The sequence below is a fragment of the Hermetia illucens genome, chromosome 1, assembly GCF_905115235.1.
Source record: "Hermetia illucens chromosome 1, iHerIll2.2.curated.20191125, whole genome shotgun sequence".
In the NCBI taxonomy this organism is placed as follows: Eukaryota; Metazoa; Arthropoda; class Insecta; order Diptera; family Stratiomyidae; genus Hermetia; species Hermetia illucens.
Window position 1 is genome coordinate 64,566,403 of NC_051849.1, and position 22,064 is coordinate 64,588,466.

Below are 22,064 nucleotides of genomic sequence, written 5' to 3' on the forward strand. Positions count from 1 at the left end.
CTATGCATGCATTTCGATTTGATGATAAACATAACAAAGTAAAATGATATTATTCGCGAACTAGACTCTATAACGCAGTGATCCCTGTTTACTCCGTAGTGGAATATAGGACAATCACACCCTCGAAGTGGGAGGAGTGACCTCCCCAAGCAGCTCGAGTAGGCGGCTCTTATCCCTTAGCTGACAGTATACCTACGCATTAGGTAATAGTCTTGAAAAAGCCTCTGGTAGTCCCCGGAGCCGTCGACAGCTCTCTGCTCACGTCGATGGGGTGACGTGAGCCTAACTCTGCCAAGGTGGTAACTGTGACGCGTGTCATTATTCAGCCCCTTTGGAGCCTGGGTCAAGTAGAATGTATTAAGTCGGAATAAGTACACCGCGCTGCCCCAAGCGAGCGCTGGTCCGTCCGTCCGGGATCAGTTAATCGTAGGTCAGGCCTCAACAAACTAGTATAGGGGCTTTGTCCCGAGGGTACACCTGTTCCTGCCTATTGCGGCCCGCTTCCTTGCACACGATGCGCGAATAACAAAAACCCATAGAGCATCTATGCGATAATAGGGAAAGAGGAAGCGTTCGCTGCGCTTGGGTGCAGGACGAAAATGCGTGGCGCACTACAGCGGCACCAGTACGCACAAAGAAAGAGGACAAATTCCGATATGACGCGACTTCCGGTACGGGGATGGCAATTTTAGCGCACTGTAGTGTTTCTGCTCCGGAAAAAAGCCCGGGCAAAATTCATAAACCTGCAAAAGTGTATGCGGTCAGCAGCATTAAGCAACGGCATCAAAAACGTCAGCAAAGGCGTCAAAAACGATGGAATAAAATAGGAAGAACTACTGGAGAGCATTATATAAACGATAGAATGAAATAGGAAGAACTACTGGAGAGCATTATCTTCTACTGGCGAACATGGAAAGGATTGAGAAGCGCGCAAAAAAATAGCAGGCGTAGTTCCCCCTAAGAAGACTGTAAGCTCTAAATAGATTGCAGACAGCCCGCTGCAAAGCGAACTGGGAAAAAACGAAAGGAGGACAACGTGCCTGAAGGACACTTTATCCAAGTAGTTTCCAGGGCCCAAAAAAAGAAGACAAAGAAAGACAAAAGGAAACAACACGCTATGTCGTCAGAAACTCGAGTGTCCAAAGACAAGGAGGCTACGAATAGAAAATCACTAACAGAAAAGACATAGAAAAGAAGAAGGATTAGACCGTCGGGACTGTTCATTAAGCCGACGGAAGGCAAAACATTTGCAGAAGTCTTCAGTGAAATCCACTACAATCCGAAGTCCGAAGACAGTGGAGCAGAAGTGTTTTCCATAGGGAAAACGAGCTATGGCGAAGTCTCCGTTGAATTAATAGCAATAATAATCGTTGACGCAAGAATCCAATTGAATCAGGACCTTGAAAAGTGTTAGAGCATTTCATTCAAGACCGTCACGGTACTCTACAGTAAACTGTAGGAGGCAATTGAGGCATTGCGCTACCCCGAGATTATTACCCTGATTCGACTCAGATGCTCATTCACTCATTCAGCTGAGTCGACTGACATCCGGCATCCAGTCACGATAATAATCCCCTTAAACACCAGTGAGATTTGAACCGTGACCTTCCCCTACGGGAGCCTAACATTGTAACCACTTAAGCCATTCGAACACCGTTAAATTAAGCCCGAAGTAAACAGGAAGGCTACGCTCTGTGTACATTCTCGTTGAGTTGGGCCCGAAAGCAACAGCAAGAGAACTTTCTGTGAAGCGATCAAGGGGCTACTAAGAGAGAAGGCTCTTGTTTCTAATCTAAAGCCTATGTGCTCTCTAGAACTTGATTACCTTACAGGAAAGATCGAACTGGAAGAGGCCATAAAGCGTGAATTTCCAAAGCTAACCAATGCCCCGATAAGTATCACATCTGCTAATGTTCGAGGCCAAAAACTTGCCGCAGTGGAAGTCCCCGAGCAACATGCGAGGAAACTCCTTAAACACGGATAACAACGCGGATAACACCACACTAAGTGTTACAGGTGTCTGGACTGTGGACACACGTCTGCAACTTGCTAGGGACCCTACAGGGGGACAGTATGCCGCAGGTGCGGTCAGGTCACCAAGCGAAGACCTGTGACGAAAACGACAATTGCGTTCTCTGTGAGCATCGTGGCGCGTCTGGTAAAAGCGCTGGACAAACTGCAGGTTCGGGACGGTGTCTAGTCTACCAGGCGGAACTAGAATTGCTAGGATGCGACAAGATCCGCATCCTATAAATATTTTGAATGCATAAGCCAGTGAACGGATAGCGAGTACATTCAACACCCTTATTTTATGCTTCTATTCTTCCCCGCGAGAAGCGATCTCAGCACCGGTTCTACACGTCGGAGCGTACCAGCTTTACGATTCGGACAGCAGAGTATTCCCAAGATCACAAGTTCGAGCATGAGTTCGCTGGAGAATTTTTAGGTATTTGTAGACGTTTACCTCGATCATAACTTGGATATGGAGGTCACGAATGTTATGTTCGGCATTCAGTTCGTGATGGCCTTTGCGGATGGCTTGGATTCGATACTTGTCTGTTCCAAATTCCATGCGAATATCATGGTGCGAATATGTCCAACATTCATAACATATTTCTATGATAGCCCTCAGTACCAGCATACAACTAAGTACATCAAGTGTGTTAGCTTGCGCTTAGCAAGTAGGTCATATTTGATTGCAAAATCATACGCTCTAGCATCATTCAGTTCTATGCAAAACCAAAGGGGATTAACCGAATCCCCTTGGAAGATGCCTCTCTGTATATGGATAGACTCTGAGGTATCGGTATCCTCAGATGAGCGCACTGATTTTTTTATTTAATTAAGATAAGATACAGAAAACAAATGCCTTGTTACATTTTGTTCTCAGAGGGAGGAGGAAGTAAATGACGTATGTTTAAAACTAAAGAAGAAGATGGAGTCGAAGGACTGGGAACGCCATAGCCTCGGGATGGGGCAAAGAAAGTAAATCTCGAAGTCAGCGAAGGGTACTTCAAAAATGTCCGTACTACGAGGGGCGGTGCGGAAAATAATATCCGAGTTGGCAGAGCAGTCCATCAGGCAATTACAGGGTTTGAAAAGAGTACACATATCAAGGAAGATATGGCGTTGCTGCAGGAAGGGGAGATTAAGGATGCGGAGTCGTGACGAATAATCAACCCAAGGAAGGTTCTTTTTGTAAAAGAGGGTCCGGGTGAATTTGCATTGTACAACTTCAAGAGCACGACAGTAACAGATGCGGAAGGGGGACTGTACAGTAATACTGAAGGATGTTTCTGACAAGGGAGCTGAAGAGTGTTAAGAGGACTGAGCTGAGGTAAAGTCGGAGGAGGAACGTAGGATAAAACCAGACATTTTGGAAGCTCTATTGATGATGCCAACGAAGTGGGAATTGAAACGAAGTTTGTTGTCGATTATTACACCCAAGTCTTGGAAGGACGTCAGTAGTAAAAGGGGTTATCCAGTAAGAGAATAGGAAAAGGATGTTGGGTTTAGGGGAATAGCACATCCAGTCGCATTTGCTGACATTCAGTGTCAGCTTGTGGACTGAACACCGCCGGGCCAGATTATCAAGGTTAAACTGCAAGAGAACACAGTCCAGGCGAGACGAAACAGAGGCAAATAATTTAAGGTCATCTGCGTAAAGCAAACACGGGCAGGTGAAAATGGAGGCGAGGTCGTTGACAAAAAATAGGAAGAGTAGGGGACCAAGTATAAAGCTTCGGGGAACACCAGAGGAAGGAGGAGATGGGTAACAACGAAAAGAAACTCTCCAGGAATGGTACGAGAGTTAGGCAGAAAGCCAGGAGATGATTGCGGGAGTTTAGAGAGGAGAATATTATGGTCTACGGTATCAAAGGCAGTGTAAACAGCATCTACCTTCTGTTGTAAATTAAAGACCTCAAGGTTTGAAGTCGTAGACCTACGTTTCACGAAACCATGCTGCCCTTTGACAAGGAGGTGACCGAATTGCGCGGTCAACCAGTCGTTGACGTATCTCTCCAGGATTTGGGAGCAACGGGAGATGGGGCGGTAGTACCCAGCAAGAGAAGGGTCTCTTGAGGATAGCGATGATAAGGGCCTCCTTCCAGCAATAGGGAAAGTAGAATTCTTCCAGATTTTTGTTGTAGATTGTACACAAGGGAAGGGAAATATATTTTCTCCAGTTAAAAAGGAAGACGTTAGGAAGCCCGCCGGGGTCGGAATTGGAATCAAGGTTACCAATGAGGAGAAAGGCGAGGAATGGTCAGAGATTCGGCGCAGTCTGTAGTTAGCAGAGGCATAAAGATAAAAATGTTTGCTTTTGTGTGTCCAAAATTTCAGCTACGGGTATCTCACTGGGAACTGCATGGTTCCAGTAAACTCTTTGCACTTTTTTCTCCATCCGTCTGCTGTCACTTCCTGTGCTGATTTCAGTCAGCATACCAATCAATTTTCCATGACGTATCTCTAACACTAAAGCGAATGTTTTGATCGTGTAATCTGACAGCCGTAACCGCACTAGAATACACAAGTGACTGTGATTGCAGTAGCGACTCATCTGCACACGGTCGAGACGCAATTTTATCATTGATTTGAGATAGAATTCTCGACGGTGCTGGAAAGGCATAGAGACTAAAATATTGCACATGTCCCCGGCGTTATTTCGTAGTAGGAGCAGATGATGAAGAGGATCTTTTTCTCAGTCCACTTTATCCGCTGCCTACGCAAACCTGCTGAAGGGGTCGTCACAGATTGTGGAACCGGTCCACCTTTAGCGGTTTCGACGCCACGTTGTCCATTAGGGGAATCCGACCTAGTCATCAAGTCAGACATTTCCCGCCGGTTATCCGTTGCGGGTCGAAAATTCCTTCTTCTCCTCGTTTTTGGGTTTGCATTTTATACCTAACTGTCAGGTGTGGTGATAGCTTCCTCAGCGAGTATTCTGTAAAACTATAAAGTTCCTGCACCCTCCTCAACTACCTCCTGAGACGCGACCGGCCCTTCGGCCATTCAGACTGAAGATATCGATCCATTCTCCATTCACAACCGTGTTAAGGACTGACTACGCATATTATTTATTTTTATTTTTTTTTAAATTTAGTTTTCGTTATCCCAAATAAGGACGAATACACTTATGAGATATTTTCTGAACGGAACTTCTATCCTAGTCTTATCGTTTGCAAAGGCAGAAAGTTAGAAATTAATATCAGACTTATGAATATGGGGAGGTTCTTTTCTTCTTTAGTTTCAACCACATTTAGATGGATATGTACATACCGCAATTACCAAATTTAAATTTGAGGAAATATAACTATAATTCTCCTGAAACGCATCGCGAATTAAATTGGGGCTTACTCGATGGAACCAGCCCAATAAGTTTTATATAATTTTCGATTACCTCTTCCGGAAATTCTCTTTTCACAATCCAATAATACACACAAATTTAAATGAAGCTATTCGCCCCGGAAAAGTATCTTCCCATCACTCATCTCATTTTATCGGTTAAATTTACAGCGTGACCTAATAAAAAGCGAGGCATGGCCCCTTGTCGCTTACAAAAAAAAAAAACAAAAAAAAAATCAATTTGAATGGAATGTGCCTTTTTGAATGGAAACCGAAAAAGAAGAAATTTTCAATACCATCGGGGTAAGCCTGGAGGCATTCTGTACCCCGGAAGGATTGTGCTATTGTAACGAGGGACAATAATGTCAAGCCTAGTTATCCGGGTCCTCAAGTATCTATTCTGTCTGCGTATCCAGAGTGTATCGATTCCTTTGCTTCCTGGAATATTGTCTGCCTTCGAGCCAGGAATTCACGGGACTCCCTGTTCGGGGCTGTAGAGGTTATCCAATTTAACCGTAGCTCCTATTCTTTAGTGTGTGGTGTGCAGATAGTGGGACTATATTGAATTTTCTCATTCAGTTTTTTTACAGGACTCCCCGCTCATGACGTGCTTTTCTTTTTCATTTCAGAGTTTCAATGCTGACTTGGCATTTGGCAATCTATACCCCAGCATTGAGCGGTATCAGTTAATGGACCATTCGATTGGTTACTTTTACGACCATATAAATTGGGTGGTTCCATTAGCTGGAGATCAGCCCGTCTGGTTGAATTTGATTCATTGTTTCGGGTAATCAGAAATATTACAGTTGGTAAGATGAATAAGTTTAGTGAGGGCTGGTGAGCGGTGAAAATTGACCAATCAATAAGGTTCGGAAAGTACCTTGGCTTTTCGGCTGTGCAAATGTTTTCTCGATTCTAAGAGAGGAAAGGATGATTATGCGTTTCTGAAGTACTATAATGTTCGGAATTATGACGGGCGGAAAAATAATTATGTTTAGTTCTTAAAAAAACATCCAGAAGAAAGTGAAGTTCAATACTAGACCGTTAACTGTTTCGTCACTTATAAAACCTTGGAATATATATGAAATGCGGAGAATGGTAAATGTGCATGTCCTTATAGTACCTCACATGTGTTCTCAGCCACTTCCATTACGGAATCGACCTAGAAACAGAGTGACAAAGTATCTCTGGAAATGTAGGAAATCGTGGAACGTTGATTTCAGTTCGCGGTTATCCCTCGTGTTAGATCCAGAATATGGTTTCAAATTTGAAAAGTAGAAACAACAACGCATTACGTCCGTAACAAACGTTTTCTTTTTAGTAAGTGAGACATTAGGGGGAAATGTATATAGTAAAAATCTTTTCTTTTCCCGGGAAATATGTTTGAGTATCTGTTGGAAGCTTGGGGTTGTAATTTTATATTTATCTTTAATTAGAATTAAACTCGGCATTTCGTTTATTTGATATATAGCATCGGGTCCATAATTCATACTATATTTCGCTTCCCCAAAACATAATTTGATTAAACCAAATCGACATTTCTGCGAATCAGCACCCAGCGGTATTCCAGGAAAGGAAATAGCTTTGCGAGAAAATATTCCTTGGAGAATATTTACCGGGGGTAAATGGAAGGACACTTCAATTTGATGCCATAAAATGAGCGATTCCAATGTTTCGTACAACGGTAGAATCAAATATCCAAGTATCCTGCAGACTTTTCTCCCAATTCGAAGTTAGTTCCCAGAATCACAGTCCTATTATTGCGAGTATGTATAGAAATTTCCCGTTTGATTAAAAGCCTTAAATACAATATTTCTCCTAACAAGGATTTTCCCAAGAAACTTATTTTATGTACACATAAATACTGAGGAACATTGTGAAAACGCACAGCTATAAAATTCTATAAATTACTTGAGGAGTAAAGATGGAAGGAAGATGCTAACGAGAGAAATACGTTCCAAAGCGGGGGTGGGAATAAAGTAAATTCATGTCATTAATCATGTTCTTTTTCCAGGCCAGAAATATGGGTTCTTGTCGTGGTAGCTGCGGCTACTTTTATCCCACTCTACACAAGGATTTGTCAACTAATTGGAAATAAATCGTTTTCTGCAAGCGTTCTGGATTGTGTGATGATTGCTTTAGGAGCTAGTCAATATTCGTTGCCACGAAATGGAACCGTAAGGTAAGTTAGCTGTGAGTTCTTATCACTCTTGTACTTGAGAATTATATCAGACGTGCAAGGACATAAAAAGAAATTAAGTGATCATCAATCTGATATCACAAGAACATAGGCTTCCGGCTGATCTGACAGTAGCTTAACCAGAGTAGTACTCAAAAAGTGGATTTTTTTGGGAGTTCCGTAACGGAACGGATTATTCTGATTGACGGCTCAAATCAGCGCGTAAAGTTGCGCATTCTTCCAACCAGTGTTAGATAAGTATGGATATCAATTCTTCTCTAGATATAAACTAGTAGTTTTTCTCAGAACATGCTTTATTATTCTGCTGCGGGCCAACCACATTTCGGGTCGTTCTCCTGAATTACTGATAAGCGGTAGCATGTCAGCAAGCAATTTCAATACGAAATTTAAAATACGATGGAGCAACAGGGCAAACAGGGAGGGTATACTAGTGACCTATGGCTTAAATTAGTAATTGAACATTTAGTCCACTGAGGGGATATTGGTCCAAAGAAAACGTACTTTGAAGCTTGCTTATTGCATTGGTGTATTTCGACTCCTTATCAGCGATGACGAGCAGCTGAACAAGTGGAAGAAACATTTAACCACTGTTCTTAACTGCATCAGGCTCGGTGAAGTTCCATCCCTTGTGGATGAAATGGCTAGTCACCGTAACATACGGGTATGGGCTGTTCCTTCAAGCAGAAAAGTAACAGAGTAAAGCTGCTGGGCTCGAAGGTTTCGTCACAGACTTAGTTATTGCGGCGCCTGCAGTTTCTGTAGATCTGTATAGAATTTGTACGGAAATCCTGAGAATCCGAGCACTTTATTAGAGAGTGGAAGAAGGGATTGATAGTCAACGTTCCAAAGAAGAGTACCCGCTTTGCGTGGTCAGTTGGAGACTTATTTTCACGCTCTCTGCCGTCGCAAAGACTATAGTTAAAATAAGCTAAAACGCTTCAGAGATCATCTCGAGAGGTTGGTAGACAGAGAGAATGTTACTTTTTGCACCGAACCCTCCATTATTGACTATACCAACAACCTATTGAACTATTCTAGAACGGTGCGAGAAGTTTAGATCCTCTTCGGGAGAGCCATTCTGATAGAACTAACAGCCATTATCAGAGCAACATATGCTACACCGAGGTAAAATCGCGAGGAATTTGTAGTGCGAAGCGGAGTCTGTCAGAGTTGCATCTTGTCACTAATATTATTTCCAGTTTTTATCAGTGGCGGTCTTCATGCTGCCTTATCCGGAGGACCTGGAAGAGTTCAATCAACGATGAGATCTCTCTTCAAACAACTCGACTATGCCAAATGGCTCTGGATGTGAAAAGTGAGGTAGATAACGTTAGGCTGAAGGTAAACTCCAACAAAACGAAGGTTTTCAGCCTGATCCGTCATCACACTCTCCTGATTTGTATTTAATATGCAGAGCATCGAAGGCGTCGATGAATTCGTATATATAGAGAAAATGTGGTTACTGTCGATGTTGGCACGGAACTTGATGTCGTCTGATACATTAGCAGCGTTAGATCCATGTTCAATGTCTCGTCTAAAATCTAGAAATTTAGCCATCTCAACACCAACATCAAGTTGATGTTGTTCTCTTCCAATCTTCTCTCTGTGTTGCTATATGAGCGTAGCACGTGGAAAGCAAACCGATTTCTAACTCAAAAGCCCCAAGCTTTCGCCAACACCTGTCTGCGTCGTATCATCGGAGTACACTAGTCTGACACTATCTCAAACGAACACCTTAACACATTAATGAGAGGCTGTGACATACAATTGAATTCACTTTCCCCAGATGGCCGACGCCTGGATCTCCCAAAGTCACTTGGCTCAGAACAGTAGAGGAGGAGTACGGGCGCCTCGGAAAGTCCTGGGCGGTGCTGAGGTGTTTTTCAGGTAACCGCAATAGATGGCGCGTAGGTCTAGTTGACGCATTATACCACACCAAGGGGTAAATAGTAACCACATATATTTTTCAAGGTCAATTTGACAAGAGAATCTATTCAATTATATGTAATATTGCCTGTTTTTCTGCCATTTTAATACCCCTTAGTTTTCCTCACTACCTCTTTCAGTTTCATAATTCGTATCCCGACATTATCGATATCGAACGTTTGAAATAATTAATTTTACTTAATAAAAATGAAAATTTTGTTTGGGATGAGCCTGTCCTGAGCCCACCATCTACTTGATGGCGGGCTGCACATATTTGGGAAGCAACTTACTTCTGCTATTCAGTGCGCGGACTACTCCAGTTTAGGTTCTAACAAGGCGATTTCAGTCGTTATAATTCATACCCTTGGCGGGTTTTGAATTCAATATAAACGAGCCAAATGCCACCTGTTGACGCTTTCGGTCACGCTGCCCCGCAGGGTAGAAGCGCTGAGGCAGCGTCTGATGAGATCGCCTCTGCCCTGCGATCGAAACCGCATAGCCAATATTATAATTTTACTTATTTAGAAAAAAAAACTAACAAGTGGTTGCTTTCCCTTAAAGTCCAGAATCCATTTTCATTTCAAAAATTCCAAATTTTACTTGTTAATAATTTTCGTATGTTGCAAGCTAAAATTGACTGGGCGAATCGTGCGTTGGTCTTCATAAATTTATCCATATTACCCATTATTATCATCATCATCAGCGGCGCAACAACCGGTATCCGGTCTAGGCCTGCCTTAATAAGGAACTCCAGACATCCCGGTTTAGCGCCGAGGTCCACCAATTCGATATCCCTAAAAGCTGTCTGGCGTCCTGGCCCACGCCATCGCTCCATCTTAGGCAGGGTCTGCCTCGTCTTCTTTTTCTACCATAGATATTGCCCTTATAGACTTTCCGGGCTGGATCACCCTCATCCATACGGATTAAGTGACACGCCCACCGTCACCTACCGATTATTAGCTGGAGGTAAAGCGGTTGACCTTTGTTGTGATGAATGTGGACGCAGTAATGCGATGCAATTTTCTGCTTTTGCTGCACCGAATTTAAATTCTGAAGTTGAAAGTCGGTGGGAACAAAAGTGAGAATTAGCGGGATCGAGACCGGCTGATGATGCTGATGACGCAGCACAGGCAGATTGGTTTTTTGTCTTTGGAAGAAGGGGATCGATTTTGGATTTTGGTGGGTGAGGAAACCATTGCTGATGGTTGCAGAGTTGTTGCCATTGGATCGACGGTCCGAAATTAAAGAAAAACAAAAGAAATAGTGATGGTGACGGAATACAAAAGAAATAGTGAGCGCGAGTAAGAAAAGGGAATTTTAATTAAATTACTGCCCCTTCAAATGCGTGAGTACTGTGAATTAACATAAAGTGACTAGGCGGGGTTCAAGAAGTGACTGGGAGTCCGTCTGGTAATAAACTTGAAGGTGATGGCCGAGTAATTTTTATTCGATCGAATGAGTTTTAAGATTGGCGAGAAATGACTCTCACTTTGTGAAAGAACTTGGGAGTAAGTAAAGATAGATTCACAGATCACCATATATTGTCTTATGTGGAATATTTGGTTGTTGGAATTTCCAACGGGGTAGCATTAGCAAAACGGTCTGCATTCGTCAGATTTGATCCGGATTCAGTTCGTTGCGAATTACGGGGGTTGTCTGGTCAACAACGGGGCACAATTTTTTCACCGATCCTGGAGTTCTGAGCGGTGGCTTTTGTTTTCGTATTATGATAATTATTTTGAGTTGTTTTATTTTTATTTATGATTTCCTTTCTATTATTTTGATATTTTTTTATGAGCTATTTATCTCAGTTCACCTAATTTATTTTTATTATATTTGCTTCCTTTTATCTCATCTTATTTTCATTATTTTGATTATAATTTCATATTCTTTTTATTTCTATTATCGTCATTATTTTTTTAAAATTGTTTGAATATATTATACTAAGAATATGAATTTGAGCCAAATTTCTTTGATTTGAGGACTCCCTTTTCAATCGTCCTCTATCGTCGCATATTCAAACTTTCCGTATTGACAGACATCAACCAATAGAATGGTCTGGTGATGCAAAAGTATGGAAGGATCCTCGAAGGCCGCGCGTCACCATACAAATGAGGCAGGGGAACCTCCGATTAAGGATACGATTCGTCGTGGATTATTCCGTTCGATTACGACAATTGGGTCCGGAGTTTAACGGTTACACGCGCGTAGTCGAGCCTTTATTTTTTCCATCGTTCTATGTGGAACGTAAGGGGGGCCTCCCCATATATGCAAAAGAGGGGTGTACACTTTTCTTCACCGAATATAGTCATGTGGGATATCAAAGAAAAGGTCTCGATTAGCACTTTCCAATTTAAGTCTGAGTTTTGAAGCCGGTCGCCGAACAGGGGAGTGAGGAGTCATAAAGGGGTCACCTCAAAGAGGCCATTCTCGAAAATTACCCACCAGAAGAATATAAAAAACATCATGATGATGCCCCTGTATGAGATCTAGGTTCCGAAATACTCTCCATATCGACACCTGCTAAAATATCGTTGATAATAGTACATAAATATATTTTTAAAATTTACTGCGAACCCTCCTTAAGTTCATGCTAGTCCCGTAAATTTGTAGGTTGAAGTTACTTCTTTCCGTGAAATTGATACTCCCTCAGAGATAAAATATTATCATAGTACCATGTCGAACTGAATATCGAGCACTTCAATGTATATACACTACGAGCTGTGTTTAAATGGAAGCATCGTGTGCCCGAATATTATTACATGAAAAATCAACGAAATCTTTCATACCTAAAGCGCCGAGCTTTCGGGTTCCCGACTTGTTTTTATTTCTTTTGTCTTTTTAACTCCCTTCTCGACTTTTCGGGGGGTTTGCAGGAATTTTATTTAGTTTTAATTTCACGTTTTTGTATGAACCCACGCATCGATTAAGGACACACTCCCGGTCAATTTCAACAAATTTCTTTTTGAGGTTTTGGGAGCGTTTTCCCCTGTTTGTCGTCTCCGCTTATTCAGGATAGTCTTTTCACTGTCGCTAATCACATAAGTCATTACATCATTTTTGCTACTCTCTGGTAATCTTATTAGACAAAGTGTAATCGAAGCAGATATATGAACTAGAATTTTAGATTGAAAGAAGCTGCACTGCACTGACCGGGATGATAGGAAGAGGTATACATAGTTATGTGTTTTCGTAAATCCTCTCCTTTTTCCTACATAGGTGAGTATTTAGCTTAAAACCAGGAGTGAAAACTAACATGGTTGTACAATCCCCATAACTTTTGAACATAAAACTCACTTACAATCAACTGACACTTCTTATGGAGTTGCTACGAACCATCAGCAACTCCTCTCGCTTTCCACTATTTTTAGTAGCAATACGCATATTTCTAAAAAGGTTTGAAAAAATAGTCAATAATTCTTTCCGACAAATAAGTCTGAGGACCTTGTTCCAACTCACATGTTTTGTTTTCTTTATGCCGCATTGCTTCAAAATATAAGAATGGCCAATGACTGGTATATAGTAAAAGCGAATTCAAATATTATAAAACCTTTAAAGCAGTACAAATTCAGTTTCACTGTGAAATATCCTCTAAATGATTAGACTCTCCTAGTCCACCTAAATTTACCTTTACAACGCCACATTCCTCTGCGATCGTAGTTAATGGGATACTCACTGAAAGCAAACATTTTCCATGAAATTCCTGTAACTTTCATAATTTCAATTTTCATTATATCCCTTTGTAAGCATTGGCAATTACCATGAACTTTTATGAGCAGAACTGCACAAAATGCTGCAATCATAGCACTATGCAAAAATTAACCGTTTGGTAGCTTCCAGGCATCGTCAAAGTAGAAATTACGCAAGTGCAACATTTCATAAAACTAAAAAGCTCATGACCGCAATTTCATTAAGGTTCCAGGAGAGACAAACTTCTTACAAGTCACCCCTTGGATTCTTGTGGAAACCTCTGGGTTGAAAGTTTCAAAGGATGGAATAATACGGGGGCTGAACATAAAAATCTGTTTATAAAAATCAAAAGAAAATAAAAGCATGTTCAGCACCTTAATTAAAACCAAAGCAATCAGTTTCTAATGAGAATGTTCCAAGGGGGTTGAAAGTTGAAAGTCTAAGTTTGTTCCTCAGGAAATATCTCTAATGACAGTTTGCGTAGTTTGTCCAAGATTATTTCAAAGTGCATGCATTCCTTGTGAAGTCTAAATGTTGCAGTCCTTGTGTAGGAAGTATACTATTTCGTGTATTTATTGAATGAATATGATATCCTCAAAACTAGTATTTAATATTCAGGTCTCCCCCTTATTATGCATAAATAATTATTCTTTACAGTTGGCTGGTCTAGCCTTTCGATGACATATCAAACAAAATGAAGTGAATCTGATCGCATTTGTTCGACATTCTCCCTCCCATTAAATTCCACCCTTAATTGATTTAAAGCAGATTTTTTTCCAATACACTACAGTAAGTCCTAGAGAAAGTGTCTACATATAAAAGTCACCCCAACATCATCTATCAATATTATCAACATATTCCCGACTCTGTAAAAGGAAACTTTTAATCTCATTGCAAACGGGAATGAGGTCCATATTTTTCAATTCAACGACGAAACAAACGTGAAAAAATGCGGAGAAACGACAAAAAGTCATAAAGCTGTTTTGGATAACTCAATTGAGACCCATCCCCCTAGAAAGTTTCGAGTTTGTTGTTAATGCTTTTAAACTGATGAAAAAAGTTAAAAGTTGGTCTTTATTGGTGGATGCTTGGTTGTCTTACAACATGATGCCCGGAGAATAGCATTGGAAGTGATGGGAGGCGATGGAAGGAAACTGCTTATTTGAAGGCTGAAAATAGGGAATAATGTCCTAAACGAGTTGTTAACAGATAATGCTTGTGCGAATATGACATGACTACGTAAATGATTACAAAGGATACTGGGGAAGCTGTGATTATATTGCAAAGTGAAATTTTCCTGCGTCTCTTGCATCGATAGAATTTGTAATGATATATTATTGCATATGAAGGACAATCGTTACGTTCAGTATTTATTAGACTGAAATAGACATTCTTAATGCATGACAAGGGGTGAAATACACTAAATTTCACCCCTGGAAGCAGAATCCTTATTATCTTGCTTCGCTTGTGATGTTATTGGAGACTTCGAGCCAATTCAAGGAACTTGATTTGGTACTACCTAATCAAAGATAAACAATAAAGAAGAAGATGGATGAGCTCACTTACCATCTTCAATCACTACTGGAAGGGTCTAGTAGTTCGGACGACCAGGGACTATTCCGCAACGCGATTAAAATAACTCGAGGGTATCTGCACAGGGCTTTGAAAAAACAGGGACGGCGGTTTCTGGTAGTGGACAAGGAGGCTCCCCGCCATCGATATCCAAAGACCATTGCAGTCTTAGTAGTGGGAATGTTGACTACTCTGGCATAAATGTTATATGCACAAGGAAGGGAGTAGAATTGGTTCCATAGAGAGTCAGGTTCGTTCTTCAGTGGGAACAATGTAACAGGGAAATGAAGAAACTGAGACGCTTAACCATCCGAGCGATATAAAATTCAGGCAAAGAGGTTGCGTCTATCACCCTGGGTACGAAGATCACAGAACTTTGTGAGTCTATCAGGGAACGCCGGAATAGTCAAATAATAAGGGCTAGTAAGAACCATCAGGATCGCCTACGATGAAGCCCAGGAGAAGAGCGACACCTTGGAAAAAGAAAAATTAGAGGAGGATACGGCCGGAGGTTACCATCATCTTCAAACGAGGAGAAGGATCATACGTAAATATTCTTAAGAGGCTGAAGGCTGACCTAGCATTAACCAATTTGGAAGGTACCGCAAGCCGCACTAGATTTTACCACAGACCTTGAATCAAATCGGAAAGTGCTAACGACAAGAAACTGATGAAGCAGACCAGAGATCATACCATTTGCAAATGCATAAATGAGATTACCGATTCGATTCGCGAGATCTTAAAAAAGGAGTTCAAATTTATCGAATTCCAAAGCGACACAAACTACTATTACCAACCTACCAGTAGATGAAGCAGTCAAACAGTTGGTAACAAGAACAGTAAGAATAGGATGGGTTATCTATCGGCTTAGGAAGTAGGCAGCACAGAAACAATCCGGTAGATGCCTTGGTTTCGGCCACATCGCGAGGTTATCTAATAGTGCAAATGAAAGGTTGAATGAATGCAGAAGGTGCGAACAAAAAGCCTTATCAGCAAGGACTGCGGAGCTGACGCAAACTGCATACTCTGTCAGGGGATGAAGAATGGGAATTTTAACAACAACGAAAGGTTGCGGAGCTGAATGTGGTACTTGCGAATGTTGAGACTAGGTACGATCTTCCATAGACACCTCCGAGGCGTGCCTAAAGAACGGAATATTCCCTGTTCAGTGAAAAAAGCAAAACTGGGTATTGCTTTCCAAACACAGTAATCTACCTGGAAAACCAGCATCATATCGTCCGATTTGTCTGTTGGATATAATGAGGAAGATAATGGAGACAGTCACCTACAACAAGCAGTTACCTATCGCCGAAACAAGCAACGGCCGGTTGGAGCGCCAGTATGGATTTCGACGTGCCCACTCTATGATGGATACCATAAATACGGTGGTGAATCTTGCAAAAGGCTCACTGAATTCTGACGGCTTCTGCGCCGTTTTGGCACTGGATTTTAAAAGCATATTTAACATCGCGAACTGAAACTGAAATAAAAGCGAGACGGACGAGGGTCCCAAAGTGAACAGCAGGCATTGTATAAGGCTCGGAACTTCGATCGCCTTTATACCTGGGGTAATGGTTGAAGCTAAACTGAACTTTAGGGAAAACCTAAACTTCGCATGATAAAAGGCAACTGGTGCCACCGCGGCATTTGCAAAAAATTGACAGTCGAAAACATTGTCGGAGATTGCTCCTAGTCGGAGTGATGCCATCCATTCTGCCTTACGCGTCACTTTTTAGGGCGGAAGAGCTTGTTTAACAGAAGGAAGCACGTTGATTCCATTTACCGGTTGATGGTCTTGAGGGTGTGATGGCGGGCATGATCCCAACTAGTGTTTTAGTGAAAAAAATGAAAGGGCTGTACCTTGCAAGACGTTTAGAGGGGCCCGAAGAATGCAGGAGTACGGCAAGGGCAAAGCCATATGATCTCTGGTGACGCAAATGGAACGAGACTTCGAAGGGTGAGTAGACGCATAGGCTCATTCCCGACGTTAGAGTATAGCTCGAGTGAAAACACCGGGAGACCGACTACTGTATTATAATAATAATTGTTCTGAATGCAGTGCTCGTGACAATGAGAGGAAATCTGCACCAAGCGGAGGGATAGATCGTGGCCCAAAGGGTATAATTACGGAGACGCTGAGATAGAAGAAGAACTAGTTTACGGTTTTCACTGGAATTCCTAATACCAGATACATACGCTTACAAAACTGATCCGCTCGAAACGTCTCACCATAGGGTCAAAGCGCATACTGTGCAAGACAATGATCTTGCCAGTCCTCATGTATTCCTCGGAGACATGGGTTCTTAGCAAGAAAAGTTGCAAACGCTTGGCCGCGTTGGAGAGAAGAATCCTTCGAAGAATTTTTGGCCCCCTACATGAGGATGGACGATTCCGTAGTCTACACAATGACGAAATCTATGAGCGATACCATGATCGTCCGGTTGTGGATAAAATCCGGCTCAATAGGCTACGGTGGCCGGGTCACTTAATCCGTATGGATGAGGATGATCCAGCCCGCAAAGTCCATAAGGGCAATATCTATGGTAGAAAAAGAAGACGAGGCAGACCCTGTCTAAGATGGAGCGATGACGTAGGCCATGACGCCGGACAGCTTTTGGGGATATCGAATTGGTGGACCTCGGCGCAAAATCGGGATGTCTGGAGTTCTTTATTAAGGCAGGCCTAGACCGGATACCGGTTGTTGCGCCATTGATGATGATGATGATGAGATACACAAGTGCCTAAATGTAAACCCACTCAACGAAATAATACTTAAAAGGCGGCTCCGTGGGGCTAGCGAGGCCGGGGGTGGTTTTTAGTGAGTAAGAATCTCACACGAGCTCGCGGCTGAGCTGCAGCGGACATGTTATTCTAAGATTTGCATGAACGAAAAAAAGGAGAATACTTGCCCTGAGATTCCAGGTACTGATACGTTAAATACAGAGGTTGCCCAAACAGCAAGCAATAATCAGTCCGCTCTTTCTAAAGATATTATCATGGTTATTAAGCAGCAATAATCTACGGGTTGTGGAATGTATCATTAGAGGCATCGACACATTTAACCAGGCGCAAACTATACTTTGAACTGAAATCAGCTAAGGTGTTCAAATACTGCAAACACTTAAATCAGGGCTATCAAAACATACAGCAATGTTCCAATGCCAAAGTGCTTGGGGCGATTTTTTTCAAAATCGGAAAGCGAGGACATTTAAATGTTGCTCCGATTACAAGCGTGCTTCATGCAATAATTTGCCGCATACGTCTATTCCTACCTGCACTGGTAACTAAACACAATGGTAATTGTCAAATGATCTATTCCGTCAGATGATTCATTAGCAAAAATTGAGGAATGTAGAATGCGATTCGTCAAGAGTAATCTAAAGGGTGATGTGGAGCGATTTATTCGTTATCGTCTATTCATCTTCTAGAAGATGTTGAAAAACCGATGCAGTTATCAACGATTAAGGCTCTATTCATACGATCCAGCAGCTGGCATTTCTAACACGAAGCGCGTCCAGCACAGACGAAAATATTGATACCATCCAGCAGCTAGCGTGAGAATATTCATATTATCCGCAGTAGTCTTTTCGTGTCCAGCTTGGAATAAATTTATCGCAATACTAGTTTTTTCGTGAAATTGCAAATCAAATAGAAGTTCACCCTGCACATGGAATCACTTTATATTTGTGAAAATTAGCCTCCGTCGAAACAAATTTCCCAAACAACTTCGTGCGCGTCTCTATGCTTCTTCGTTTTCAATGAAATGACTGCGGATACGAAACTTCTGGTGCTGGGTAGTATAAATATCCCCATAGTATATGTATGTAATAATTCATTTATGTTTGACACGTTCAGTACTGGACACGCTAGTTGCTGGGTCGTCTGGCTAGGTGGTTGGGCGGGTCATTGAGCTGGGTGAACATACGGTCACTTCAGGATCCCCTCGCCTCGAAAAGATTTCACGATTTTACTAACGAATACCGATCGAAAGGAGTTTCACGTCAATATCGAGTGTCGGGATCCTATCTTATCACATACTATACTAAAGACTCGAGAGAGAATAATTCATGCTCCAGGAGGTTCTTATTCATCCTAGCGTCAAGTCATTGCCGCCTGATCCTGACCATTGCGAACGGTGCCAGTGCACTCTTCTCAAGAGAGGTAAAAATTGACTGTATCTGTTCCTGGGTTCCCATGAGGGAGGCAGAATTTGTGCCCTTCACAAGCGGGGTCAGATCGTCGTGATCAGTGATGACATTTTACTCTGTCGATGGATGCAGTCGCAAGGCTTCCAAATCACCACCCAGCGTATCAAGTCACTGTTGCTTCGTGCGGCCAAAACGCTTATCATCGACTTCGATGTTCAGACTAACCTTGGCAAGTGAATTCTCATTAGCGCGAATTACGTGATCATACCACGATCAGTACAGCCCCATATTGACGCAGGTATCCTCATTGCAGATGTGGGCAAGGCGTATTACGCCCAAGAAGACTATATACAGGACGAGTAAATCCAGTAGCAAAGGGGACCTTCCGGGTAGAGACGAGGTAGATAAGTGGTCCATTACCGATGTGGTTTTCTTGTGTGCGTTTCCCTATACTATCCCAACAAGAAACGGATGCATCTACTTATTTCCCCCTCACTTCCTAAGAAAGCGAACATGTTTGCTTCAATCAAGCTTCCTCTACAGGAATGTTGAAGCATCATTTCCTCAGTGATCCATTAATATCCAAACTGAATCTTTAAGGAAGCTTTGTCTTTCATTCTCGCTAGAATATGGGAATTTGTGAGCAGCTGTCCAATGATGGCAGGATATTGATAGGTAGAATGGATTTTGGTTGCGGACAAGTAAGTACTTTTTTGCCAACAAGTTTTTTGCATTTGAGTGGCCAAAATGTTAATTTTAACACACTTCCCTTGCTTCTATTGTTATATCAGATGCTGCCACGTGCTCGCAGCAACTCGCAGCCATGTCCTTGCAACCACGTGAGCACACCAATGGACTGCACCACATACACGAAACTAACACCAGCCCTTATATGCGGAATTTTCGCCCCATCCCATCGCAATCGAAGATGTGTAAGAATCTCCCATCACCAGAAAATGTTGAAGAATGCACCGGGGTTAAGTTCCTTGTAAAGTCCTCTTGGTTACGCCATTAGTGTAACGCATCATCTTCATCTCCATTACTGCGAGACGAGGTTCGTTGTCTTTTATAGTTGGCTAATGCCACCACAGAGGGTGGCAAGGCGGACGATACTACCGTAGATTTTAGATTTGAAACGTTCATTGATAGGTCATGTCTATAAAGAAACATCAGTTGTGGGGCACCACTTCATCCAGGTTGGGCTCATGCGTAGCTTCATAACACAGTTCTCCATTTGCTGATAGTATTGATCCGACACGCTCTATTCTGGGCACATCATTGTCACTCAGTGAAAGTGCCTGTTTCCTGGTGATCGGTCGCCAAAAATTGTGTTTTATTCCGATTTAATCTGAGACTATGCTGCATGAGGGTCCCTTTCTCCTAATGCAGAATCAATTGAGTAAAATTCTTGGTTCAGTGCTCCTGACAACTATAAAGGCAGAGATCCAGTGACCTACTCTCTACTCATCAGGTTTATACTCCCTGATGAGTAGAGAGGAGGAAAATTATATCATCACAATAAAATCATTGGTGACAGAGGACAGCTTTGATGCATCCCATTTTGAAGTTTTATGTCGATATGGATGTGACATTTTCATATTGCTTCATTCATTCGCAGAGCTTAGTTGTGATAAGTCAAAAAAAATCTGTTTCCTCTTTATTAGTCATACTCCAGAGATGACATTTCATTCAGTCGAGGGCACTTTTCACTTTTAGATATTTAAGGCAGGGAGAGCACATTATCTCCTTTTTCTACTTACTATCAAAAGTTCAAGGATTTTAAACTAAATGAGTGTAACCTATCTGAGAAGATCCGAGAGTATACGAGCTCTCACAACTTATGGGCTGTGCAGACGAACCTTTGCCTCGACATGGGGACTCAGACTTCATGTGGTAATGTGGATATACGTTGCCGTCATTAGGCCGATGTTCGTATATTCATCCGAAGTGTGCTGGGTTAAGGTGAGACAAAAAGGTTTTCACCGTAAACTATCCGCACTGCAAAGAACTGTTTGTCTGGGTTTTACTGGTACCATAAGCACGACATCCGGCGCAGCTCTGAATGCACTACAAAATTTGCAGCCCCTGGATATATTTATTCAAAGCACTGCAATGAGAGCAGCTCATAGGCTAATTCGATTAAGATCTATGGGAAAACAACGGATGTGGGGGGGCACAGAGCATTGGAAGAGTTACTGGGAGGACTGAATCCAGTTCCTACAATGCCTTCCGATTCTCGTGTCCCCATACATCTGTTTGGTAGAAGATATGTAGTTACCCTGAAGCGTAGAGAGGACTGGGAAGACCCAGAGGAATGCGTGGCGGGATATACGGAAGTCTTCTACACCGATGGCTCAAAAACAGAAAAGAGTTCTGGAACCGGAATCTACCTCTCGAATAAAAACGAGAAGTGGGCTTTTCTTTTAGGACAATATGCAACGGTTTTTCAAGCCGAAGTTTATGCGATCCTAAGGATGGCAAACTGGGTGATTGACGAGCGGTTGAAGGGCAGGCGCATCGCAATCTGCAGTGACAGTCAAGCTGCACTGAGGGCATTGAGCAGTCCTTTGATCACCTCGAAAATCGTTCAGGAATGCAGAAACCGTTTGAACTCTATGTCTAGATTCAATACGGTGCAACTACTCTGGGTACCTGGTCACTGTGGCATAGAGGGAAATGAAATCTCGGACGTTTTAGTGAAAGAGGGGTCAATCTCCCCTATGCCGGGACCGGAGCCAGCAATTGGAGTATCAGTAGCATTGGCTAAATCTGTTTTCAAAAACTGGGAACAAGTTTCCCATAATGACAGGTGGCAGAGCCTAAATGCTGCTCGACGCATCAAACTTTTCCTGCCAGAACCGAACGTACCGCAAAGTTTATCCTGTCGAAAAGCAGGAGCACTTGAAGGTGTATTGTGCGCATTCTGACAGGCCATAATTCACTAGCTGGGCATATGTTCAGAATAGGAATTACCGAAGATGATACGTGTCCCTCCTGTAATGAGGAAACGGAATCCACGGAGCATTTCCTATGTGAATGCCCCGCCTATGGACGCATCAGGCATCAGATCTTTGGTGCCGATGTTCTCCAATTGCGACGGGTAGCATCACATCCACTAACGGAAATCGTGCGATACGTTAACGAATCCGGAATATTCCGTTAGACGGGGGAGGCGAGTACAA

The 22,064-nt window shown here is 42.4% G+C and overlaps 2 protein-coding genes across 5 annotated transcripts in view; one reads left to right on the forward strand and one right to left on the reverse strand.

The window, feature by feature from the left end:
• Positions 1 to 22,064, reverse strand: part of LOC119652307 — a 710,323-nt gene that overhangs the window by 339,067 nt on the left and 349,192 nt on the right. The window lies entirely within an intron of this gene.
• Positions 2,483 to 22,064, forward strand: part of LOC119651160 — a 28,581-nt gene continuing 8,999 nt past the window's right edge. The window contains exons 1-2 of the mRNA XM_038054613.1: positions 2,483 to 2,658; positions 7,361 to 7,528. Coding sequence (XP_037910541.1) covers positions 2,483 to 2,658; positions 7,361 to 7,528 — 344 coding nt within the window. The remainder of the gene's footprint in view (positions 2,659 to 7,360; positions 7,529 to 22,064) is intronic.